This window comes from Schistocerca cancellata, chromosome 1 (assembly GCF_023864275.1).
Source record: "Schistocerca cancellata isolate TAMUIC-IGC-003103 chromosome 1, iqSchCanc2.1, whole genome shotgun sequence".
Taxonomy (NCBI): domain Eukaryota; kingdom Metazoa; phylum Arthropoda; class Insecta; order Orthoptera; family Acrididae; genus Schistocerca; species Schistocerca cancellata.
Window position 1 is genome coordinate 859,049,217 of NC_064626.1, and position 19,775 is coordinate 859,068,991.

A 19,775-nucleotide genomic window follows, 5' to 3' on the forward strand; every position below is an offset into this window, starting at 1 on the left:
TTGTGCATAAAGCAATAGACAACAGCATGGATAGATTGTGTGCTGCACACTGAAAAGCTTCGGAAAGAAGACTTTGGTAGGGAGTCGAAGATGGATATAAGCCTTGAACCCATCATCCTAAGTTTACGATTTGGTGGACTATCGAACAAAGTAAACCTGAGTTAGTTCCCACCCATAATGCCTGTTGACAGCAAAAGATGTGATAACATACTGACAGTTTTTGTGATAGTCCTTTGCACTAGTCTTTGCTACCAGTAATTCTTTTTTACTTACAGTAATTTACATATAACTACAGTGAGATATGAGCACACATACACACACTCAAAACAAAAATATGTGGGGTAGAAACAAACTAGGCATGGCCTTCACCTCAACAGGAAAGGGAAGAGAAATCTGTCTAAGCTAATAGCAAATAACTTAAGGGGGCACTGTCACAAGTGGTAAAGTACCACTGGTTACAATGACAGATCATCAGTTTTTTTTAGAGTAGGGAGGGCAGAAACGAAAGATATTCAGAGACCGGCCGAGAACAACATTCACATTTCTAAAACAGGCAGTCAGAAAGCAAATTTTAATGTACACAATTCATGTAGACAGCCTCTGTTCAAAACTAGAGATATCCAAAAACTGACAGGAAAATTAGGTTCATCCAGTTGTAATTCAGCCAGTGCTCAAAATCAGTGATCCTTATTGCATCAGAATATCCGAGGACTAACGGGTGAGCTTAATGTGTTGCTTATTTGTGTTGAAGAATTACAGTTGAGCAAACCAGTTGATATAATCTGCCTCTCGAACATCACGTGACCACTGGTATAGATATGTTAATTGTTACAGGATTGAAGTTAGGTTCTAACTTTTGTAGAGAAAATATGGAGAAAGGAGGAGTTGCCACATTTGTCAGAAACTGTTTCAATTTAAAGAATATTGATATTAATAAATTTTGCTCAGAACAGCACTTAAAAGCTTGTGCAACAGAAGCAGTATTTCATAATAAGTCCTTTTTATAATAGAAGGTACATACAGATCACCTTCAGGAAATTTTAGCCTCTTCACAAAATATCTGGAAGCTCTGTTATCCCATCGCAAGGGGGGGAAAAATCGAGGAAACAGTGGTGGCTTGCGATTTTAATATACATTTATTGATAAGCTCTGTCAGTGAACAATTATTGCAGTCAGTAGCACTATCTTTCAATTTTGTTCCTACTGTGAACTTTGGAACTAGGATATGTGAATGCTCTGGAAACGCTATTGATAATATCTTTACAAATCTAGGGAAAAAAGTCATATCACAAAACCAGTAGTAAATGGGCTATCTGATCATGACATGCAGCATCTTGTGTTAAATGTTGAAACTTGTCAGGATAAAAAATGTATTAAATCTGAGTACAGGGGGGTAATAAATAAGTCAAAAATTGAGAAATTCTGGAAATTGCTCAAAGACATGAACCGGATAGATGTTTACAATACTTCTGACTCAAATGGAAAATACAAATTGTTCATTAATAAAGTTACCTCCTCCTTTGAAAATAGTTTTCACCTAAAGGTAACTCAAATGACACGGAACTCAAAAAGCAAACCTTAGATTATACAAAGGATAAAGATATTGTGTGGGACAAGAAGGAGATTGTATGTGCTATCTAGGAACAGCTCTGATGTTAGAATTGTAATGCATTACAAAGAATGCTGCAGAATATTGAAGCAAGTAATCAAGAAATCGAAGCAGCTTTATTATGAGAAAAAGATAATTACATCAGGCAACAAAATAAAAACTGTATGGGATATAGTGAAGATGGAGACAGGTGGGGCCAAAAAGGAAGAGGAACAGATAGCTCTGAAAATAAATAAGACTTTGGTAACAAATGCTTGTAGTGTTGCAAACCTCTAAACAAGTACTTCATTTCTGTTACTGACAGCTTGGAATTATCAGGTTCTGTGAACAGCCCAATGGAGTATCTAATCTAATCCAAACAGTTGTGAAGCATATATAATGATTTCAATTTGAGTTCGATGTTAATTTTGTTGTGTATTACGTTTACACTTATAATACAGTCCAAATCAAAATAAATGATAATTGTCACAACCAGTTTCAATTACCTTGTGTTAGACAATCATCGTTTTGAGAAAAATTGTACTTGACATCTTCACAAAGCCTGCATCAGCTATTCTTGCTTTCTGATGTCACATGGAATAATGCTGTGGAGCACTGGACACAATGTCAAGGTGTGAAGTAAGATTTCTCTCATTGAACTACTGATCGAAATTGTTTTTAAAATGAATTATTCCCCTCATAGATTTGAACATATAATACATTGTACCATAGGCAAATCAACCTGACTGTTGACCGCAACAACAAGTTTCAATCTTTGTTTTCCCATTCTCTGTCGCCACATATGTGCAGACCTCATCCCCTCCACTCTTGCCTACACTCCACCTCTATGCATGGAAGCACTGTCCTACATGACGAGAGCTGTGGTGCCTTTGGTGTGTCTTTTGGGCATCAAACCACTTGGCACTGAAAATCTGGGGTTGCTAGATTAGGTGCATAAGGTGGGTGAAGAACGACTTCCCAGCCCAACACCTGTATAGAGTTTTTGTCAATGTAGCAGAATGTGGGCGGATGTTATTGTAGAGTAGCATTACTTCACACAGTCCTCCTGGTCATCTTCTTGGTTTGCAGCTGCAAGACATCTCACCTGTTGCTAATAAATGTCAGCAGTGATAGTTACCCCTCAAAGAAGCAATTCACAATACACCACACTATCACTGTTCCACTAATTGCGTAACATTATCTTTTGTGGATACATGCAGTTCTTTGTATGGGCAGTTGCTGCTTTGTTTGGGGTCAACCATTCCTATCTTTCCCTTAAGTTAGCTAAAAACCTCATTTGTCATCACCAGTAATGATACAGGATAGGAAGGGTTGGTGTTGTTCGTGGCCAATTGACAAAGAACAGGCAGAGATGCATACATGGTAACACACTGATTTTTATAATTTTTGCATAAAGCACACACCCAATTTTTGAACCTTCCTCATTGCATGCCGATGTCACATGATAGTGTAATGATCACAGTTCATCACATTATCCATTTCTCAAGTACACTGACATGGATCATTGTGGATTAATGTGTTAGAATGAACTTCATCAAACCCTGAAGGTCTTCTTGAATGTGAGAGTCACTAATGTGAATACAATTCTCATTAAAATGAGAAAACCATTTTCTTGCCGCTCTGTCCATTGACACTATCCCCAGAGATGGCGTAAATGTTTTCGTCTGCCCCTGCTGCTGTTTCCTCTATACTTAACTCTTGGCTCTCCATTTTCTAGTGTCCACAGCTCCGCTCACTATCTCAAAATGAGAAACTGATAATATGTAAACTCTTATAGTAACAATGAACTACAAATAAAAAATGACAGTTGTTAAATAAATCTATAGCAACCACAGTACCAACATGCAGAACAGAAACACTACCAACTTGCACTCTAGCCTAATTGAAGTGTCCCGGTTTGATGCACTTTCACAGTAAGTCCAAAAATGAATTTATTGACACAATCAGTCCATGTTCACAGATACAAGTTCTTTGAACTGTTAGCAGTTCAAAACAAATAAGAAAAATCCTTCTGGAAAATAAAGGAATAACTTCTTCAACAACTTAAAGTTCTTGGAAAACAACAGAAGTAAATCTCTGTGTGAGGAAACAGACTGTCTTCTTAGACATCAACAGTAGACAGAAAATTGAAGTCCCATCTCACGAGTAGTATGAGGAGTTCCAGCATCAGAGTCCATGGCCAGAGCAGCAGGTTGCAATGCATGGTGGTCCTAGGTAGCAAGGTCAGCATTGAGTCAGGATGGCAGCATGATGACGATCTAAGTCTGCTGCCAGGCAAGGGTAATTATACCTGTATGGTGGATAACTACCTGATAGTAATTGGTCTAGCCAAGTGGACTGAGACTGGATGAGGCAAATGTCACAGTGGATGCAGGAAAAGGCCCGTATATGTGGCAGCCTCTACTGCTCTTGCGTGTGCTCTCTGAACTAGCCTGCTTGCTGCACGTCAGGCAAGTTCAGCTGACTTCAGAAGGTGCACCTAAAGAGGTGGAGAGATAACCTATGATGCTATGTTATGGGTTGGCGGCATTGCAGGAGACCGCAGAAACATGGCACTAATATTTCTGAATGACAGGATAGTGTCAAATATTTGATATATGTCTACCAGCAATACAAAATATTTCACCTCCTGGAGATAAGTATTGGCAGCAATTCTGTCTTTTAAAATTAGTATGGTGCCTGAAATTGTTAGCTGCATTGATGGTTGAGTTCCATATTTATGCCTTCAAAGTAATGGAACTTTGAAACTTTCTTACTTTTATAATGTCATTCTAAAAATACATTTGAATATAATAGAGGGAAACATTCCACGTGGGAAAAATATATTTAAAAAGAAAGATGATGAGACTTACCAAACAAAAGCGCTGGCAGGTCGATAGACACACAAACAAACACAAACATACACACAAAAATCTAGCTTTCGCAACCAACGGTTGCCTCGTCAGGAAAGAGGGAAGGAGAAGGACAGACAGAAGGATATGGGTTTTAAGGGAGAGGGTAAGGAGTCATTCCAATCCCGGGAGCGGAAAGACTTACCTTAGGGGGAAAAAAGGACAGGTATACACTCACACACACACACATATCCATCCGCATATACACAGACACAAGCAGACATTTGTAAAGGCTGCTTGTGTCTGTGTATATGCGGATGGATATGTGTGTGTGTGCGAGTGTATACCTGTCCTTTTTTCCCCCTAAGGTAAGTCTTTCCGCTCCCGGGATTGGAATGACTCCTTACCCTCTCCCTTAAAACCCATATCCTTCTGTCTTTCCTTCTCCTTCCCTCTTTCCTGACGAGGCAACCGTTGGTTGCGAAAGCTAGATTTTTGTGTGTATGTTTGTGTTTGTTTGTGTGTCTATCGACCTGCCAGCGCTTTTGTTTGGTAAGTCTCATCATCTTTCTTTTTAAATAAAAATACGTTTGGGTATTCTAACTAAAACGCCAGCCAAGTTTTCATATATTGGTTAATGAGTCACATTAGAGTGCTGCCTACTCTATTTAACATGATAACAGCCCTGAGATTGCTAGCAGACACAGCAGAGGTTCGTGCGTGACACTGTGTGCCCTCCGGCTGGCACTCTCCACTCTGCTTAGTACAATAAATATTCAAATGGTGTTAAAGGTGCAAAAACAAAATTGAACAGGATAGTGTGCTGGGTTTCCTGTACACTGGCATCAACTTAATCAAAACATACAACTTAATGCAAAATACTGAATTACATATTGCAACGGACCTAGTGGACAGCGTCAGATATGAATTCCTGCTGTGTTCACTTGCAACATCATGGCAGTCAATGCTAAGAGAATGTCTTACAACAAACTTATGTATCTCAGTTTGGATTCTAACACTGTCCTATGTATTTATTCTATTAACGTACATTTAAAACTTTCAACATCTTCAGTACCTGTATATAAGAAGTGAAAAATTTCTGATCAGGGAATTTAAATGGGGCCCTGGCATGTTGTTCAGTTTTCATGATTTCAGGTGTCTCTCAGCATTACCAAAACTAATATCTATATCATTCATCTTTTCACATGTTCTATTCTGTTTTCACTATTCAGTAGAGACGTGTGTAACACAACAACATGACAAAGTTAACAATGCATAGCTGATTATGTATTAGCATTGATTTCCTCTAGTTAACCTGGAAATCATTTCCATAATTATAAGTGTATGTAATAAGCACTGATCATAACTGATGTTAGTGCACATTACACAAGGAGCCTAAAATGGCTATTTCTGTCAGCTTATGCATAACACGATAATTCTAAATTTCTGAAGGTTCTCCTTCATGATGGCATTTACAATATGTGTTTTGTAAATATATATTTTAATAAATAATTGCAATCATTATTCTAACCACCATAAAGTATAATGTAGCAGAAAGTAGAGAATTCCATGTAAATAGTCCACTAACTACTCACCACAGCACTAACAACAAGGTGAACTCTTGTTTTTGCCTGCATTAGAATTTGCCCTTAGGCTGCTTTTATACAACTTTTGTAGCAGGCAACTGTTATTTATGAGGTTACAGGACTTTCCATAACTAAATTCTGGAATTTTCTCTTTGAAGACAGAAGTGCAGAGTTTTCTGTACCCTTGTTGACTTATGTAAATGAGTAAAAGGAGGAGGAGATTAGTGTTTAACATCCCGTTGACAATGAGGTCATTACAGGCGCAGCACAAGCTCGGATTAGGGAGAGAGGGGAAGGAAAATGGCCATGCCCTTTCAAAGGAACCACCAAGGCATTTGCCTGAGACAATTTAGGGAAATCATGGAAAACCTAAATCAGGATGGCTGGACACGGGTTTGAACCATCGTTCTCCTGAATGCAAGTCCAGTGCGCTAACCACTGCACCACCCTGGTCGGTCTGTAAATGACTAATCATGCCATTTATTGATAAATTTATGGACACACAGGCCCATGTTTTGCATGTAGCATTATTTATTAGTACATATTGTTTGTTTATGTCATAATTTTATCTGTTTGTAGTACTCTTTGAGTGGCATATGGCATTTGAAGTTAGTCAACGGATGTCTGTTCCATTACATCAACATAGCATAATGAGCAGATATGGCCATATAAGTGTGAGCCTGATTGGTACATTGTACCAGTACTAGCAGCAGGTGGGAGTAAAATGTTGTCACTGCAATAATTCAACATGGGCAGTGCAATGTTGCAAGGTAGTTTAGCATGCTGAAACAGCAAACTCAGCAATACTGCACAGTCTAGTGCAGCAAGGGGTAAGGCAGATTTCCGCACTGACAGTGGCAGTAGTGTTTTAGAATATGTGACTGGTAGTGGCACATATGCACAACAAGCACTACGACACCACATGGATCTGTTAGCAGAAGTCACTGGTTTCAGGCCACATCGGGGCAGCAGCTCTATGCATTGAGCTCCTCACCCATGGCACAGCTGGCCACACCTGGTCATCTCTAGCACACAGATGATTCCTGCCTTGGGGCCAGTGAGTCACTCCTCATGCACAGCAGCCATAATCTGCCATCACAGGATGGGTATCACCACACAGTGAAGTAGACAGGCATTACCACAGTCCATAGTGGATGCAGCGACATTGAGTATGCACATCACTGGTGTGGGGATCATGCAGTGAGCTTCTATAACGAGGCCACTGGGGTGGTAGAGTGTGCAAATAGCCAACCCAGCAGGATTCAGCAACCAGCCAGCCACTAACCTGGTGTATGAAGCACCTCTGATTCATCAGCAAAGCAATTTGTTACATTTGCAGCTGCCTTTCTCTGGGACCACCTGGGCACCCACCTCACCTCCCAACATCTACTCACACCATCCTGCCGCATAGCCAACCCAGCCTGCAGCAGGGGGCACTGTAGTGTGGTATCAGAATTTCTGGCATGGTGTGCATTCAGTACAGTGTCTGGACCATAACCTACAGTGTCAACACAGTGCAGTGAATGATAAACCATTTGGTTATTTTGGAGGGCACAGTAGAAATGGAAATGATGTGTGGCTGTCATCGTACCTTAAAGGTTACCTTGTTTTTGCCATAGAAGTGGATTGACTGTTAGCCGAGCTTAAGGGTAATGGAAGAGAGGGTATTTCATGGCTGCATGGTGTATCCAGTGTAAGTTACATGGGCATTTTGCACCATGCATGGAGTTGGTACCTCTAACCTGTTATACATCTCATCAATATAGTCATATTGCAAGGTAGTGTACAGAGCCATGGCTCATGATTTGATGCAAAGACTAAATTTGTGATAATCTTTGGGCATTGTGATTTCTTGTTATGTTATTGTATGTAGTGGAGGCCAAGAGTGTGCAGTGGCAGAGTCAGAGGTGCAAGATGTGCTGCAGCTGAAAGCAGTATAGATATTGTTAGAAAAGGTAGCACAGCTGACAGCAGATAATATGCAGCTATGTGGACAGTTGACAGCTAGGGACAAATAGCATTGCTTCAGATACTGCAGAATGAGATGAATCTAGCTGCTGCAGGATTGATTGTTCCCTTTTCTGGAAAATCGTCTGAGGAGGCACAGTCATGCTTAGAGGAACTTAGAACGTCAGCAGGGGTGAATAGTTGTACTGATAGTCAGTTGTTGTGTGTAGCAAAATTGCGTCTAGTGGGAGAAGCAAAGGTGTATGTGAAGTATATGGAAGCATTAAAGAATGCAGCAAGCTTTGAATAGTTAGAGTGTAGACTTTTGCAAAGGTATAAGAAACAGAATCCTGCCAGGTATTTTTAGGAGCAGTTGAGCACCACTGACGAGGCCTGGGGAAACTCTGGAAGATTTCACACACAGGATAATGAAATGTAAGGAATACATGTACAAGTGGGACAGAGTGATGCTGCAAATGCAGTTTTGTTGCAAAAAGTGGAGGTTTGCTGTCAGACTTGGCAAGAAGGGCAAACACAGGTGCATCAAAGGATATCTGTATTTTGCTGTTAGGTTAGTGATGGCGTACAAGGAAACTGACATGTTAACAGGGGTTAACATTAAGTGTTACAGGTGTAGACAGAAGGAGCATTTACAGAGACAGTGAGAAAATGAAAGATATTAGTAGTAGAAATTTGGTTGTGGACATTGGGGTTGATGAGGATGTGGTAAGTAGCCTTTAAACATGAGAGGGAGACCAAAGTCCACCTATAAACATTTCAGTTAAAATTTCAATGCAACAAATATGTATGCAGAGGTGGAGTGTGCACTAAGAGATGTTTGTAAGAGATAAAGAGTATAAATTGTTGTTGGACATAGGACACATGTTGGATGCAAGTAGATATTGAGTGAGTCAAAGGCAGTGGAACCCACCATGCTATAGGTTATGAGGGGTTGGGGATAAAGATGTGAGAGGGTTGGGCTCAGCAGACATAGATTTTTCATATTAGAACAGTTTGATTTAAGTAGTGTTTAGAGGTAGTACTGCATGTAAGCGAGGGCTACAGCATGTTCTTGGTGTTAGACTTTATGTTACGACATTGTACTAAAATTGACCTTTGACAACATGCAGTAGAACTTAGTGGAATGACATTCCAACTAGGGGAATCTCTTGTCATTATACAGCTGTGGTGAAGGTTGGACAAACCAGTTGAACCACGTACAATTCTCTAATTCTTCACATGATTGTGTGCCAGGTAACACTGGAAGGTGGAGCCAGTTCTACCTGTGGGTGCGATATGTGTTGTGGAACCTCTGGAGGAGAATTATATACTGAGAAAAGTGTTTTATGCATACAAGAGAGATATAGTGGAAGTGTGGTACTCATAGATAATTTTGGCACCAAGGAAGTGGAGTTAAGGAAGGGGATGTTGACAGCGAGTTTAGGCATTCCAGATGAAGATGACTGGTGCACAAGGAGGCTGAACCTCAAGCAGTTGAGAGACACCATTGAGTTTGCATTACATAGGAAAATGGATCATCTAAAGGAAGTAGAGAGAGAGAGAGAGTGTGTAAATGGAAGAATTGTTGTTCAAATTTGAGGTATTTATTTTCTCCAAGGGGTCCATTGCCAGCAGCACTATGACTCTACACTGAATACCAACAGGGAAAAAGCACCAGTGTTTTGGAAGTCATACTGCATTCTTAGGTATTTGAAGCTGATTATGGAAGATTTTATTAACCATCAGTTGGCTGATATGTTAGTAGACGAGAATAGTAGTCCATGGAGTGCAGGAATTGTAATAACAAAAAAGTCTGTGGATGGTTATAGATAATACAGTTTCTGCTGTGATTACTGTCACCTGAACAGCATGACCATTCCAGATGCACATCCCACCCCCACCATCACAGAGACCATCAATAAACTGGCACAATGTCAGTGTTTCTCAACTATAGATTTGAGGAGTGGTTACCATCATTTGGGAGTTATGCCTGAATACTGGCCAAAGATAGCATTTTCAGCACTGTGGGGGCACCTTTTTTGGATTGAAAAATACACCTGCATTTCAAAGTCATTATATGGTGTGTGGACAGGTTTGAAACTGTGTTACAGTCTAGTTCACGTGGATGATATCATTGTATTTTCAGAAGACGTGGAGCAGCACAGACAGCGTATGAAGTAAGTTTTTAAGAGATTTATGGCTGTGCATCTGATGTTGAGCACAGAGAAGTACCATTTTGCACCAGAAGGGGAGAGATATTTAGGGCATGTTATTAGTACGACTGTGTGATGACAGATCCCAGGCAAATACAAGCTTTACAGGAATTCCCAGTGCCAAAATTGACTAAGGAACTGCAATCTTTTTTTGGGATCTCAAATTACTACAGAAAATTTGTGAAGGATTTTACGGACATAACATGACCACTCACACAGTAGCTAAGGAAAGGTGTGAAATTCATATTGCACAGAAGTGTGTTAGGGTGGTTTCGAAGAATTAAAAAGAGTTTCTAGTATTTCCAGTCTTTCAGAAAGAGCTAATCTTTTCATGTGACGCATCTAATCATGCTTTGTGATGTATTTTAAGCCATAAGATTAATGAAGAAGAACATCTTGTGGCCTATATGTCAAAACAGCTAAATGTAGCTGAGAAGAACTATTCAACAACAGGAAAGGAGATACTGAGCCTCATTTATGGTGTCACATATATTAGATGTTATTTGTGTAGAGAAAAATTTCAAGTAGTGACCAACTGCACTGCTTTGAAGTGGTTATTGGGACTAAAGGACCCATCTAACAGGCTGCCAAGAAGAGCCCCGATACTTAGTGAATTTGACTATGAAGTAGTCACAAGATGGGGAAGAAGAACAGGAGTACAGATGCATTAAGCAGGAAGGTAGCAGTATGGAAAGTTCTAGGTCCTGGTCATGTGGAATGGCAGTAACTGTAAACTGTACAGGACACAGTCACATTTTATCACATATGAGGGACTGCTGTGCAAGGAAACAAGGCTAGGGCCACAGGCAGTAGTAGCAGCAATGTTTAAAGAGGAAATTTTAATGAAATCACATGACTGCAAGTTATCTGATCATGAAGGGTGGAGATTAACAAACTGGAGAGTGACAGAGAGGTATGGGTGGAGGAGAAGGAAGTAAGATGTGGATCAATATGTGAGGAATTGCATACAGTATGGACAGCAGGCTGACTTAAATCATAAATAAGTACCATTGCAGAGGCTACCAGAAGCATCAAAACTGTTTGAAATGCTTGGGACAGACATATTAGGACTGTTTGATTGTATGCTAGGAGGAAAGCAACAATTAACAATAATAGATCACTTTTCTCAGTACAAGAAGATGGATGCTATGCTGAATCAGCAGGCAGTGACAGTCCACAAGCAATGGTTAAAACTGGATGTCGAACTTTGGAGCACCAGATATGATAATTATGGACCAAGGTACAAATTTCATACTGGACTTACTCAAGGAGTTGTCAGTAACTGCATGTGAAGAAGATAAGAACTAGTCCTCTTCATCCATAGGCCAATGCTAGGATGGAACAGGTACATAAAACAATTGGCAACATGTTATGTTACTTTTTGAACACATATCATGTAAACTGGGATACATGTATAAGGTATGTCATGTCAATGTATAACTCAAAAGCATACATTAATACTGGGTTGTCCCCTTATGAGGTGGTGTATGGTTGACAAATGCCATTACCATTCAATATGTTGGGTATCTACGACCTTTCTGAGGAAGTCTAGAGTTGGTTCCAGATGTGTCGAGGATGGTGCCAGAGAAGAACACAAGTAGGAGGAATCAAAGGAAGAAACAAGAAGATGCAATTGAGCCTCTGCATGGAGTACCATACATGCTAAGATCAACAGGATGAAGGGTGTTTGTCAGGGATTCCTTTGTTTTCTGTTTGTGTATTTATAGGATTGTAGTGAATGAAATATACTACTGAAGAGATATTTTTGTAATTTTTATTGTTTGTGGGGTTGCTAATGGCAGCAGCCTTTGGAGGAGGGAGGAAGGGTGATATCTTCCCTGTCTCAGGTTGATACAGCAAGGGCAAGAATGGAAGAAATACAAGCCATAGTAGCATTGCATTTTGCCACCTGAACAGTACATTTGGGGGTTTCAGAAAGCACAGAGTCTAATAACAGAACTTAGTAGACAAAACTTGCCCTTCTATTATCGCATAGCATCAGCAGAAATTAAAACTGACCAAGCACAATTGTATATGTCAATTTGATTCTCGGTAACAAGGCACTGTGCACAGTTTAAGTGTTGGTGTCACTCACTCATACTTAGTCAACTGGAGAATTCTTGGAAAATTCATGCAGATGAGGATCTATGAGGTATTAATTTTGGAAGATGGTGGCAGACTTCCAGCAATGATGGAGGAGGTGCTGCATCATTGAAGCAGAAGGGTCATGGTGTGTCTGGCCAGGATAATACAAATCAGCCAGAGCAAAGGTGCAGTACAATTGTTTTTAGCCGAACATAAAGGATCAGATTATCAGAGGGATATTTTGGACCCCAGATTACATTTCCAACAAGCAGGTCTTCATTGTATTTACTCCACATATGTCTTGGTAATGGTGGCAAGTTGTTTTTGTAACTATTCTAAGTCTTGCAGCCCAACCAGGATGATGGGGCTGTGCTGGACAAGGAAACCACATGGACCTTCCAGTAGAAGTCACCATTTCAAGGCCACAGCAGGGCTGTATGCACTGAGCCCCTCCCCAGACTTGCAAAAACAGAAAAGGCACATAGAGCATTCATTCATCCGATAATGTAACTGTTGAACTGACATGGAATCTTGTAGATGATATTTCCTGTATTAAGAAGGCTTGTACAGAAGAAGTTATTATATATTTATCAAGCAATATTGAAGAGTCAATATAGAAGAAACTCTTCATATTCATTTTTAAAAAGTTTAATATTAGTGTGAAGATTCTAATTCTTGAATTACTCAAGATTGCAACATTGACAAAGTCCAATAGAGCCTCACTAGCTTTGTCAAAAGACAAATTCATTTTTTGTGCAGGCATTCAAAACTACAAGAAGTAGTTGTACTCAAATCTGAGATCATATACAGGGAATGTCGTATTATGGCTTCCTGGTGACAAGACCCAGAATAATTGATGCTGGAACCCAAAAAATATTGAGAAATAAAATAACAATAAATGGAAGGTAAGAGAAATTGATATTTTAACTGAAGGCTTATTGAGAACTTATCATTGTTGTTATTAACGACCAAGTAAACAACAGAGTATCATGAAGAAGTGCATAGATAAATATAAGCATAGAAGATCAAGTTTTTAAGAATAAATAATTTCATCAATAAATAGAAATTAAACTTATCAGCACCTGCTACAGCACAGATTCTATAAAATCCAAGACTCAGAAAGCTGTTTATCAGTTCCTTAACAGTTATGCAGTAACTATTAGTCTCAATGATAGCTACTTGGCAAACCTGGGTCACCGAGTGCAGAGACCGGGCTCATCATCAGCATCATGATGTGGTGAACTATGCTACCAACTCCAAGGAGCTGTACAACCAAGTTAAAATTTGTTTATATATTTATGATGCTGCAAGTGTATTATGGTGGAGCTTAATTTTTGTGTCCTTGAGAGCTATTATAAGGAAGTTATTTGCAGTTTTGGCCACTGTTGGTGGAGAAAATTGATTATAAATTTATTACTGTTTTAAATATATGCTATTGTTGGTTAGGAAAACAGAAGAGGTATTGAAGGCTTATGCTGACATAAGTGCTAAGTTATAAAAGACAAGTGATAGTAAAGTTCAAACATCTGAGTTAAAAGCAGATTTAAAGGCCCATTGTGGTAATGTGCATGAAAGGCTAGATACTACTAATGTAACTAGATGCTCAAGGGATTGGTTTCAGCTCTTGCTGAGACAAATACACAGACATTTACTGAACTAAATGACAAACTAGATATCACTAGTGGGATTTCAAGGCCAAAGTCAAACCAGTTTGACTGAGTGCAGGCAGCAGGTACATTATTAATCGTATCAAGAAAAGCTTGTCAGTTACTCAACAGAGATAGTCTTTTACTACCTTCTGATTCATTATTAAAATATACATTTATCCTGTAACATAATACAATGTGAACTATGATCCATACATATTAGCGGAGTTATATTGACATGGGGAACATTTAAAGTTATAAACAAGGCCCTTATATATGTGGTTGAAATGAATGAGATAAGTGTACCAGGAGAGTGAAAGAAGAAAGCCCGCCTGGTTAGCCATGTGGTCCAACGCACTGCTTTCTGGGTGGGAAGGCATGCTGGTTCCAGGCATGAATCTGCCCGGTGGATTAGTGTTGAGGTCTGTGGATGGTTTTTAAGGCAGTTTTCCATCTGCCTCAGCGAATGTGGGCTGGTTCCCTTTATTCTGCCTCAGTTACACTATGTCGATGATTACTGCGCCAACACTATCTCCACGTACACATAACGATACATTGCCAACATTGGGTTACACTCATCTGGTGTGAGATGTTCCTGGGGGGGGGGGGGGGGTCCACTGGGGGCCAAACCACACAATAACCCTGGGTTCTGTGTGGGCAGCAGTGGGGTGAGTGGAGTGCTGTAGCCTGTTGTGGAGTTGTGAGCCAATGAGGGCTATGGTGGGGACGAAGCCTCTCCATCATTTCTAGGTCCCCAATTCCATACAATACAATACAATTCAATACAAAGGAAGAAATATACAGAGCACTGCAAAAGGTACATTACAACTTCAGTGTCACATCACTAAACTTGTAATTAACTTAGAGAAAAAATGTGAAGTTTGTCTGATGCACAAACTCAAAAAGTTTTATTCTGGTTCTTTAATCAAGTTCTATATATGTTCTGGCATTTTCCTGGAATGTACACTATCCACTTGATATTCAAACTCTGTGCAAACCTAACATGTCAGTGTCAACTGTCTCAGCAGCTGTTGTTGTTCTTCCTTAAAACTACAAATCATTGCTTGTCATCTGGTTTTATGTACTTTAACACTTGCTGTCTGCATAGAAACAGATGAAGGCACTTTACAGTACTTGGTACATTGTCATACAAGGGATTCACAGTCCTTTTGATGCCTTACAAGCAGACTTTGGGGGTGGACACTGGAAAACCTGTCAAATTCTCTTTTTATCTTCATCATTTGTCCTTGCCCTGCCTGCATGCTGCTTCAAATCTACACTTCCTGTTTCCATGAAGTTCCTATGCCATTTTCGCAATGATGGCCAAGAGGCTGGTGGTTTCCCATACTGCACTGTGAAAATTGTCAGAATTTAGGTGTGTGATTTTCGTTCAATAAACCAAGCCACACACAGTACCTTTTCCTGTGTGACTCCATTTTTTTATTCATCTATGGTGCTCTTACCGCCCTGCAACAACAACAACAAAAATTTTTTCAGTGTATTGATCTTGTCACCTGGAAAAGCAAAACAGTCATTCATTTCCTTACATAAAAACTTTTCGAGCTGGTGCATCAGACACACTTCACTTTGTTTCTCTAAGTTAATTACAAGTTGAATTACATACCACAGCATTCATAGCATACCTTTTGGGACACTATAAAGGGACACCATCACTTTGAAAAGTGTTATATGAGTGTGAGAAGTCTTTCTGAGGAAAGAGTTGTTATATGTATAGTTTGTACAGAGGTGAAAAACCATAACAATTTTCAGGTTTATTCCTAGATTACAGGTTAGAGGAACCTGCCTTAGTAGTTGTGATATTTATCAGTAGTAGTGATATTTTATCAAGTTCGGTATGATTCATGTGGAACAGGTGTGCTCAGCAGCAGTGTTTTTTTCAAATCAAGAAATGTAGGTCAGTCAGTCACTAATAATCTATTTATTGCAGATCTAGCAAGGTTTCAGCTACTGTGCAGCTATCACCATTGTCAGAAACATTAAAGGTGTAAGCTTTGTACGAGAGTAGATGACAATGTAACATACCAGTGAGATGCCTATACAAAAACCTCTACTACACTATCCACATCAGTATCTCGGTTCACACTGAGGCCACTGTTTACAATTATTACTAAGCTAATGTGGTTGTACATCATATTGGTGTGCAGAGCCCTCTTAGCTATTTTTATCAATATTTTTATCTGTTGTGTTTGAAAGCTAACAATGTATGAACAAGGCCAGTAAATTCTGTAGATCAAAGGCAAAAAACATGAACATAGATTTTAAATTGCAGAAACGGGCCATAAGAATAATAATGGGAAGTAGTTGTCGGGTTCATACCCAGTGAGTACATCTACCAGTCTGTAGAGTAGATCAGGGAAAGTATTACTAAATACTTCACTAATAGTTTTATACATAATCATGGAGCAGTAGGCAATTTGGGAGTGCACTTACTCAGGAAAAGCAAACAAAACCTCAAAATAGAATTTTATATCAGGGGATAAAATTGTATAATAAATTGCCAAAGAAAGTGAAAAGGATTATTAAATACCTCTATTTAAAAATGCAGCTAAAACATTTTTCAGAAGTAATGCATATTACACAATTAAAGGTTACTTAGAGGACTTAGAGTAGTAGACAGTAATTTACCGTAAGGGGGTAATTCCAGCACCTTGTTGCATTTCAATACATGATTATGGTTTACAGCTTTTACCAGGAAATCATGTGTCAAGATGTAAAATGATTATAGTAATGTCTGTTGGCTTAGTTTTTCAAGTGGACAGTGGCACATATTCAAATATGGTTCTGTATTTGATGCCAGGGGGACACAACATCTTCACAGCCCAGGAGACATCACTGGGTGTTTTAGTGTCATCAGCAGGTGTCCTCCAAGTGTGTGGCAATGAGGAACAAAATTATGTTTTATTTGCAAGTTAGCTGAAATAAATTGTGTGTAAGTCAAAGAACATTGAACAATAGGGATGTACAGAAGGAGGTAATGCAGCTGTTAGGACACTGACATCATATTTGGTAGGATGGAGTTTCTCTGTCTGGCTATACTGATTTAGGTTTTCGTGAACCACTAAAGCAGATGCCAGGATGGCTCCTTAATCAAGGCCTTGACCTGACCCATCGCCATGGGCTACCAGTCCTATCCTCATAAAGCATGTCATGTATGCTTTGTGTTGCATAATTTGGCCTGTTGATTTGCATTGTATAACACTGAGAAACCCTATATCATTGTGAGATGATCCTTGGATGAATGAATGAATAAATAAATAGATAAATAATGTAAACTACATATGTGTAGAGGGTTCTGCACACTATTATAATGTACACTGAGATTAGCTGTGTAATAATTATAAACAGCAGCCTCAGTGTGAACTGAAATACTTACATGATAATCTAGTAGGGTCTGATGTTTTGACTTGCCTCTTACTGGTATGTTACTTACCATCTACTCTTGTACAAACCTTATATAACTATGTTTTGATTCATGCATATGTCTTACTGTAATATGTTCTTAGTGTTTTTAGCACTGATGATAGTCACATAGTGCAATAACAGATTATTAGTGAAATCTGAGAACATAATCTTGACATAATTATATTGACAAACTGTTAACTATCAAAAAAATCTGTCTAAGACCAACAGACTGTAAGAATATAGTGGAAAGTGCAACTTCATCAGACAGCTGACAAGATTATTCAGTCCTTGAATATAGACAGTGAAATGTTTTGTAAAAGGAGTAATGAACAAAATATGTTGCAATCATTTGTTCACTACCAGGTGTAAATATAGACAGGTTGTAGCTATGACAAAGCTGCAAAAGTGACTGCAGCAACTGAGTCAAACATTTGATGTTACAGATGTAGGTACTGTCTTTTTTATGTTGTTGCTTTATCTTTCCTCTCTTACTTTCACTCTTGCGTAATGTGTTCATACACTTTTCCATATTAAAATACCCATGAAATTTGTTTGTTTCTTTTGCAGTGAAATAGTTCCTTCATATGATACTGGCACTTTTGAAATTCAGCACTATAGTCAACTTCAACAGAAAGCAGATCCAGTATATTCACAGCCACTGAATGTTAATGGCCTCTCTTGGCGCCTCAAGGTGTATCCTGATGGAAATGGTTTTGTTCGAGGGAGTTATCTCTCTGTTTTCTTAGAACTTACTGCTGGCCTTCCAGAAACGTGCAAGTATGCAGTAAATTACTAAAAAAAAAAAAAACATTATCATGAACAAAATTGTTATTATTCTCACTAAATGCAAGTAAATCATTATTATTATTACTAAATAGGAGTATACTTCATTTTATACTACGTTACACAGATATGAATATCGAATGGAGATGGTCCACCGTGCAGCCCAAGATGAAAGCAAAAATATTGTCCGAGAATTCGCTTCTGATTTTGAAGTTGGTGAGTGCTGGGGATACAATCGTTTCTTCCGCTTGGATTTACTTGCCAGTGAGGGATTCTTAAATGCTGAAGAGGATATGCTAACCCTGAGGTACTGGTACCAGTCAGTTAGTAACACTTCAGAAATAAACTCTGCATGTCATAAAATGCACTAGCAGATATCAAACTGCTCACAAAAATTGGTAGTCAAGGAACAAAAACAGAATAATAAATGAATGTTGAACAATTTTATCCAACTAATCTGGTTTATTTGCAGTGAATGTATCTCTTATGTGTATGAAAACTAGTCCAGGATAGTTTCCATGTTAAAGCAAAATGCAAATCACTTCCACATCTATATCTGTACTCCAAAATTATTTAAATCTGGTTCTTGAAACTTTGTAAATAGGCTTTCTTGGGATGCTTTGCATCTATCTTAAAGTGTCTTCCAGTTCAGTTTCTTCAGCATCTCTGTGATACACTACCCTCAGTCAAAACAAATATGTGACCATTCATGCTTCCATTATCTGTATACATTATATAGCCACTGTTGTTCCTATTTGTTACAGTTCCCGCACAATTGAACAATATTCTGTAATGGGTTACATGAGTGTTTTGTTTGCTGTCTTATTTGTACACTGTTTTCAATTCCCAAGCACTCTACTAATGAACTGAAGTCTACAAGACCATGTGATCATTTCATTCCATGTCCTGAAACATAGGTATTTGTATGAGTTGAGCAGTTCTAATTGTGACTCCTAATATTGTAGTCATAAAATACCATGGTTTTTCATTTTCTGAAATGCACAATTTCACATTTCTGAACATTTAAAATCACTTTAAAATGTCTTCATGATCTGACTGACTATTTGTGCACCTTGTTTCAGACAGCACTTTACTACAGATAACTGCATTATCTGCAAAAAATCTGAAGTTATTATGTATCAATCTTATCTGTAGAGTCATTAATACGCATTATGAACAGTAAGGGTTCCAACATACTTCCCTGGGAACACTTCAACTTGTATTGTATTGTATGTTAACCAGGGCCTAAAAACAACGGAGAGGCTTCACCCCCGCTGCAGCTGCAGTGGTCCACAACCCCATGACAACTACCACAGTCCACTTCACCCCTCCGCTGCCCCACACCGAACCACCCCAGTGCCACCCCCCCCCCCCCCCTCATCCAGGAACATCTCACACGAGATGAGGGTAACCCCTATGATTGTGTGGTAGAGTAATGGTGGTGTACGTTTACATGCAGAACTTGTTTGCTCAGTAATTGCCCACATAGTGTAGCTGAGGCGGCCTAAGGGGAATCAGCCCGCATTCACCGAGGCAGATGGAAAACTGCCTAAAAACCATCCACAGACTGGCCAGCTCATCAGATATCGAGACAAGTCTGCCGGGGACCAGGCGCTCCTTCCCAATCTGGAAAGCTGTGCGTCAGACAACAC

General features: G+C 39.2%; 1 protein-coding gene across 1 annotated transcript in view; it reads left to right on the forward strand.

The window, feature by feature from the left end:
- Nucleotides 1-19,775, forward strand: part of LOC126107781 (E3 ubiquitin-protein ligase TRIM37-like) — a 239,625-nt gene that overhangs the window by 128,063 nt on the left and 91,787 nt on the right. The window contains exons 7-8 of the mRNA XM_049913342.1: nt 17,908-18,117; nt 18,251-18,430. Of these exons, the coding sequence (XP_049769299.1) occupies nt 17,908-18,117; nt 18,251-18,430 (390 nt within the window). The remainder of the gene's footprint in view (nt 1-17,907; nt 18,118-18,250; nt 18,431-19,775) is intronic.